Consider the following 7,298-nt stretch of genomic DNA (forward strand, 5'->3'; position numbering starts at 1 on the left):
ACAACTCTGAGATTCAATACATGGGCAGTAGTTAAGAGAAGAGCTATGTTATTAAAACAAAGGAAAAGGAAACAAACAAAAAATAACTCTAACTCCAACACTTCTCTAGCACTATAAAACTTGGCTCCTGTCTGGAATTTTAATGTTTTAGTGTTCATGTACCAAGCATATCATCAGATGCATTCATAACTTTCTAAAAAAAGAATAAAATTTTATCATACAACATAAAGTAGCAAATTACATTCCAGATTCATAATCAGTTTGAGCCTTGGTTGTTTGAGACTAAACCAAAGATTTTGGAAGGTTTTATATGTATCTCTCTGTTTGTGGAAAAGTTAGGTTCTCGAGTTCATTCCATCTCATATCCAAAGTACAAGTAACCAGTCATTAAAGCCATATGCTGGCTGAGAGAAGGTTTTGTCCCAGTCAGACATTATTTATATAATCAATTCAAAGTTTTTAAGTACAGAAGCTACAAAGCAAAGACAAACTGGTTGGCTGTTTGTTGTTGTTGTTCTTCAAAGGCAATAAAGAATGCAGATTTGCAGTTAGACTCAGTGTCAGACTGTGTGCTCCAAACACGGCCCAACAGCAACTCCTATCCCACATTCTCTTCTACAATGTGACGTTGCCACTGCTCCATCAAAAGATGGTATTAAATTCTCCTTCCCTTAAATCCAAGCTGGCCATATGGCTCCTTTGTAACCAACTGAATGTGGTAGAAGAGATGTGTGATTTCTCAGCCTAGTTCAGAGAGAGTCTGGCTCTTATGACTCTTGTCCTGCGGGACCCAGTCAATTTGTAAGAATTCCAATATCCTAAGACCACAGTGCTAGAAAGGCCACCTGTAGGCATTCCAGGGAGAGTCACAGCTTTGCCCAGTATCTCACAGCTTTCCCCACCAAGATGCCAAACCTGTGAGCGAAATCATTTGGAAAATGACCCTACAGTTCCAGACGTTCTGGTTCCTAGCCATTCAAGTTATCTTCCGCAAGGGCTCCAGACATCCATCCTCATTATGTCCTATCTGAATTCCTGACCCACAGAATTCATGAGTATAATAAAATGGTTATTTTACACGACTAACTTTTGTTGTGGTTAGTTTCCCAGCATTAGCAACTGGAATACTCTTGGTAAGAATCTGTCTTTACCACCGGTTAATTGAGACCTTGGTAATCTTAACAAAAATCCAAAGTTTCCTCAATAATATATAGGGATAACTTTAGCTACCTTGCAAGTTTATTGTGACATTGGGAATAACTGAGGTGTCTGGCCTGTAATAGGACTGAATAAAACGATAATAGTTTTGTGATCATGATCTACCAAGAGCATTGTTAAATGTTAGGTAATGCATATCAAAATTTAAATTTGAAATTAACTAAGTACTTCATTATGCAATGCATTATGCAGTGCAGAGATTTTACTACTTAAAGAGGAAAAATCTTCAATTATTGATAAAAGTATCACTGGGATTTTCTGAATATATAACCAGGAAGAAACATAAAACTAACAAACAGGCACTTTCATATATTTAATCTTTATGATAAACCATTTGAGGACATTAAGTTGTATGAGGTCACATGATTGGTAAGTGGCCAAGTTCAGGTCAGTTAGAATCCAATGTCTCATTTATTCTCCAAAATACTACTCTACTCTGATACAGAATTACATTACAATGTAGCATAGCTCACATGGAAGTTTGTTGTGGTATTTATTTATTTATTCGGTTAGTTATTTTGGGGTAGCCCTCAGAACCAGAAGTGGTTCAGAGAGCTCCCTGCTGTGGTATTTAGGTTAGGTATTCCAGAGACACATTTTGAAGCATCTATATTCCTTTCACTAACATGTCTAGTAGCACTGACTATATCTATGGTCTCTGCAAGTGGTCTTACTATTAAACAGAAACTTGCAGGAAATTTCTTGAAATGTATTCCCGACAGCAAGTAAAATCTATTGCTTGAGATATGCTTTTGTTTGTTTTTGTTTTGTTTTGAAATGTTTTACGAAAGGCCAGGCTTTTCCCACACCCATCAAATCCCTTAGCTGCCAAGACTGATCTAAGTGGCTCCCTGGGGATTATAATCCTTCTATGAATGTGAGCAAAAGAGAAATTATATCTGTTCACAAATTAAAATGTCCTTTGCAAAAGTAAATCTAAGGAACTTGAAAATCTAAAAGACATTAAGAGAAAGTCATCAGGAAGATCTTGAAATAAGTTATACTTGGTTTTCTCTGGCTTATCAGTGGAGAAAGTTTTGGTGCTCTCTGGTACTCTTAACTGTCCACCTGTCTATGATGTCTAGGTTAAACAAAACTGCATTTATTCCTCTTATGTTCTTTTCAAGGAAGCCAGAAGTGGGTATAACGATAGTGACTTCCAGGCTTGCGGAGCTATTTGTAAAAATGCATCAATATGAACACATTTCAAGCAACAAGCTGAACCTTCCCCGGAGCAAATCACATTGCGAGGTTTCCTAATGAAATTGTGTTTTTGAATTAAGGAATAAATGCAAAATATGAACAGATGAAACATGTTTGAACTCAGAATCACTATATCTCAGATTTGCTAAGACGTGCAGGTGGTTAGGCAGTTCCATTTATCTTTAACACCTAAGATAGGCTTTCTTATAAATTCCTTTTAAAGTAGCTTTTCATACTAAAGTTAAAAAAAGATCTACATACAAAGCACTTTAAAAAGAATTTCTTGTCAATTAGAAATGATAATATTCACCTGTTATTAGCATATGGTATACTGCCATTTCAAAACTACCAGTGACTCATGTTACAAATGCAGCTATTTTTAGGATAGTATGTGAATGATGTTAACAATATCCCTTGAAAAAAGGTACTATTTGATCAAGTATTTTGTGGATGAAAAAACGGAAAAATGAATTTGTTATATCCCTAAATTACTGTTAGTAAAAGTGTTCATTTGGTCATCTGTATGTCCTTGCTTTTTCCTTAGTCAACAAATTACACAGACACCAAAAAGCCATCTGCTTTATATGAAATAGCTATGTATTTATACATTTTAAAGAAGAAATGTAAAGTCTCCTTGGAGGTTACACAGCACATTTGATATCAAATTTAGGGCATCAGCATTCTGTATACACTTTGTGCCAATCCTATTTACACTAAGGATTCTTGTAATTGCTGTGAAATCCTAGCAACTATATCCTAGAAATAAAGTTAGCAAACTAAATGTGACTAAGCAGAAGTCTAAAATATTACTATAATCTGTGTAAGATTTAAGGTTTATTAAAACATTCCCCAAAACAGTACTGGGGAAAACTACCCTTAGAAAGAACTCTGTGGCCGGCAGCCATGTGAGTACTGCGTATTCTAAACTTCCTAATAAGCACACTTTATTTTTTTTTTTTCTTTCCACCATTAATCACAGTCAATTAGCCGCTTTCTCATATGTCTTTCTGGAACACTTAGAACTTAAGATGAGTGCCTCAACTGTCCTCCATACATTGAATTGGAACACCAGAGAAAAGCATTACGGCTGACTGACAACCGGATTACTGGTTCGTACTAGAAGAGCTGACGCAACCTTCAATACACCAGAACACAAGAGGCATGGTTCTACTTTTGCTTAAAAACATAAAACAGGTTATAAACAGCAAATGATGCACATTTGGTACCAAAATTAAAATGCAAGTTTAAAAATAATGGCTTAGGGGAAAGTTTCAGTAGAAACTGGGTCTCAGTAGGGCATACTATTGTGAGTAGAAACATTCCTGAAATGCTCCTTCAGTAAATACAGGCCTGCCTCTTCACAGCAGTTTTAATTCTAATTAAGACAAACACTTTTAATTAAGCCTTAAAGAGCCTGGTGAAGGGCCTTCAGTAAAATTGTCCTTGGTGGTTCCTCCCAAGGTAATTTATTTTGAAAGACAAAGATGTGGATCTCTCAAAATCTTCAGAGAAGACATTTCCCTCCCTGTTTTCTGCTACTCCACACAGCAAACAGACTGAAAAAAGCTGCTTGCCCTTTGGAACAGACAAGAAAAGCACTGCTGGTTTTGATTCGGGCATTCCCCTTCCTTTCAAAACACTGGTGGACAGAAGCTTCAAGTTCACATAACATAAGAAAGCACATTTTGTAAAGTGGGGACACAGAGCAATTTTCCTTATCTTGTTTCCTTTCCTCCACCCCCGCCCTGTGTCCCACCATCACCGTGGAGAGCAAAAAATGAACTGCTATTATATATACACAAAGTCAAGAACTTGTTCCAGAAAACCTCTAACAAAACCATCTCTACTTTTTACCCATTTGCTTATGAATTCTACTTTATCTGGGCTGAAAACTATTTTTTTTAAGGCAAGATAAGATGAAAGCTGATTTTCAGAAATCCAAATACAAATATACGCTGGGCTAGGACTTTCAGCAAGGGAGTAGAATAAACGGGGAAAAATCCCCAACTGGGCCTGCCTTTGATTTTTACTTTGCAGAGTGCTATTACCGCTATATTTGCATTAAGCTTGCGTCTCCATATTTCCTTGACTAGAGAGGAAAAAAGCTGAGATAAATGGGTATGGAGGCAATTAAGAAAAGGTTAGCAAACACTGTATGTTGCTCTACAAACTCGAGCTGGCTTCTCCCCATTCCCTACATTCCTGGCCAAGAAAAAAGGGTACTGGCTTGAAAAGCAAATGTGAGTTGAAACTGGTTTCTCTAACCTATCTGAAAAGTCTTTATGCAATCAGGGGTCTATTATTTCAGGAGACAGAGAGAAAGGGGCAAAACATTCACGTTGCCAAGGAGTCGCGCAGTAGCTGTCATTCCTACATAGATTTTATTATTTAAGAGGGGAAAGGAGATATTTTCGCCAAAGTTTATTTGGATCCCCTGGTTACCGAAGAAAGAAATTCTGCCGATTTATTTTATCTTTAGTTGTAAACAGCCAACGCTGAAGGAATTGAAGGACCTAAATGTTGACCTCCTGCTGCCAACCAGTTCCCTCCACAGTGAATTAACCAACAAAGAGGAAACCCTTCAATGGGAATTTTGAGGTAGTATCAAAGAAAAAGCCTTTTTTAAACACAAAATTATATTTACAGAAGTAACTTAGTCAAATTTTCCTGTGTTATAACAGGAAACCAAAGACAAAAGAAAATCAGATTTTTGTGGCTTTTTGTGCTATTTCAACTTTGTTACAACTTGAAAGGTTTCCAGGAAAGCTTTATAAATAGTCCCAGAGAAAACATGAAACTGGAAGGAATGTAATGAGTTTCTCAGGTGTCTATGTGTGTGTGTGTCAGTCTGTGTGTGTGTGTGTGTGTGTGTGAGAGAGAGAGAGAGAGAAACAGAGAAAGAGAGAAAGAAAGAAAATCGCCGGCAGGTCCTCTCTCTTTATTCCCCTTTCTCTTCGCTGACACCAGCAGTTGAAGAATCAAAATTAGAAAGGAAGGGGTTTGTAGCGAGAAATCATAAGTTGACAGATTTCTGCTAAGGGCATAACTGGGGCGCCGGGGAAGGCAACTGGAAGGTCAGGGAGGCGGTAAAGCAGTAAAGACCCTGGGACTGGTAGCCTCAGTAGATACCTTATTCTCCACTCCCCACCCCCATCTTATCCATTTGCAGCTTTCAGCGCTGGCGGAATAAAGCACAACTTTCTAGGCATCTGTGAGTAGCTCATGGAGAAAAGAAAGGTCTGGAGGAGAGAAGAGTTACTTAGAGTGGCAGAGAAAGAAAGGCAACTCACAATCAACGGCGGCGTCACCAAAAAAGGAAAGGAAAACAAGCCTGTCCCTCTCTCAACTCTTCATATCCATCAAAAACGTAAGGAAATAAAATCCAAACCGAAATACATTGGTGAAAACGCAGATAAGGTGGAGTGGAACCGGCAGAAATGTGAACACTAGGCAAATTCGTCCTCGAGAGAGGAGGGAAAAAGAGTGGGGAAGACCGAACAGAGAACCCCCGCAGCATCTCGGTGGAGTTGGGGAGTTTTTGCCTGCTTCTTTTTTAACGGGGGTGTGGAAGGCGTCGCATTTTTTTTTACACAGCCACATGGCTCTCGCCTCAAATGATAACAAATACCCAAAATAGCGTACGTGTTACTCCAGAACAGGAGGAATGGCCACGGGGAAGGGAGAGGGCGTGGGCTGTCGCTTTAGGTTTGGCGACCAGGGATGGGGAGGGAAGAGGGGTGGATGCCAGGGAGGTGGCGGGAGCCCCAGGATCAGAGAAGGGCCTGGACGGGGTGGGACGGGCCAGGGCAGGGGATGCGAGGACGTGGGGACAGGCGGTGACTGTCCTGGCAGTGGGGCGCGGGGCAGTCCGGGGCGGGAAGCAGGGGTCGCGGCGCGCCAGGCCCTCACCGCTGCTGAGCGTGGACTCGCAGTGCCAGATGTCCAAGCTGGCGGGTTTCCGGCAGGACTCCCACAACGACAGGTAGTACTGGTGGTCAGCTGTGACCCAGGCCGGGCTCAGCACCGCCCCCAGGTCCAGACACAGCGCCAGGAAGATGCACACCAGCCCGACCAGCTTCAAGGGGGTCAGCACCGACACGCGCACCTCCTCCATGCCGCTGCCCGCCGAAGCCATTCCTGGGCGCCGCTTTCGTCCGCCCCGCCGCAGGCGAGGACGCCAGGCGGGTCCGAAGAGCCGGGAGCCGGACCTCCCGAGGGGGGAAGCCGCCGAGCTGCCACGCGCGGGGACTCGCTCCCTCGGGGCTCTGCGCGCCCCCTGCCGCGCGGCCAAGGTGGGTCTGCCGAGGCGGCCGGCCGGGTGTGGGTAGTCGGCAGCCGCAGCGACGTCGATTCCACCCCGGACCTTCGCCGCCGGCCCCGCGCCGCGCTCTGCCAGCGCCCGCTCCCGCTCCGCCCGGCTCGGCCGGGCTCGCTCCGCCCCGGCCCCTCCCCGGGCTGCAGGAGGCGGTGCCGAACGGGGAGGGGCGGAGGGCCAGCACTTGGTGGCTTCGGCTCCAGTTCCCAGTGCCGGAGGCTCGCGCCTGTCCCGCCCCTACCCCGCCTCTGGCCCGCGGGCGGAGCCCAGTGCCAGCCCGCGCCCCCGATTCGCAGCGCGCGGCAGTTCCTTGAAGCAGCCCCGCGCCCAGCCCGGCCCTCGCCCGGCCCTCGCCCGGCCCCCAGCCTCACTGGCTCCAGGTCGCCGGGCTCTGCCCCTTCGCCCAGTCACGTGGGTTTCCTTTTCTTAGGGAGCAGGAGTGGGCCGTTTTCTAGAAGGCGCCAGAGGTGGATTCCTAGGTTTCCTAAGCTGTGCCTCTTGGAGCAAGGACAGGTCCTCTGTCTCAGTGATGTAACACGCCCCTCCCCGGACAATTTCACAT

At 43.8% G+C, this 7,298-nt stretch overlaps 1 protein-coding gene across 1 annotated transcript in view; it reads right to left on the reverse strand.

Annotated features, from left to right (window-relative positions):
- The window catches only part of TMEM47 (transmembrane protein 47), a 30,306-nt gene extending 23,454 nt beyond the window's left edge, over positions 1-6,852 (reverse strand). Inside the window, exon 1 of the mRNA XM_054472850.2 lies at positions 6,331-6,852. Coding sequence (XP_054328825.1) covers positions 6,331-6,556 — 226 coding nt within the window. The 5' untranslated portion in view covers positions 6,557-6,852. The remainder of the gene's footprint in view (positions 1-6,330) is intronic.
- Positions 6,853-7,298: the final 446 nt, after the last annotated feature.

The sequence above is a fragment of the Pongo pygmaeus genome, chromosome X (assembly GCF_028885625.2).
Source record: "Pongo pygmaeus isolate AG05252 chromosome X, NHGRI_mPonPyg2-v2.0_pri, whole genome shotgun sequence".
In the NCBI taxonomy this organism is placed as follows: Eukaryota; Metazoa; Chordata; class Mammalia; order Primates; family Hominidae; genus Pongo; species Pongo pygmaeus.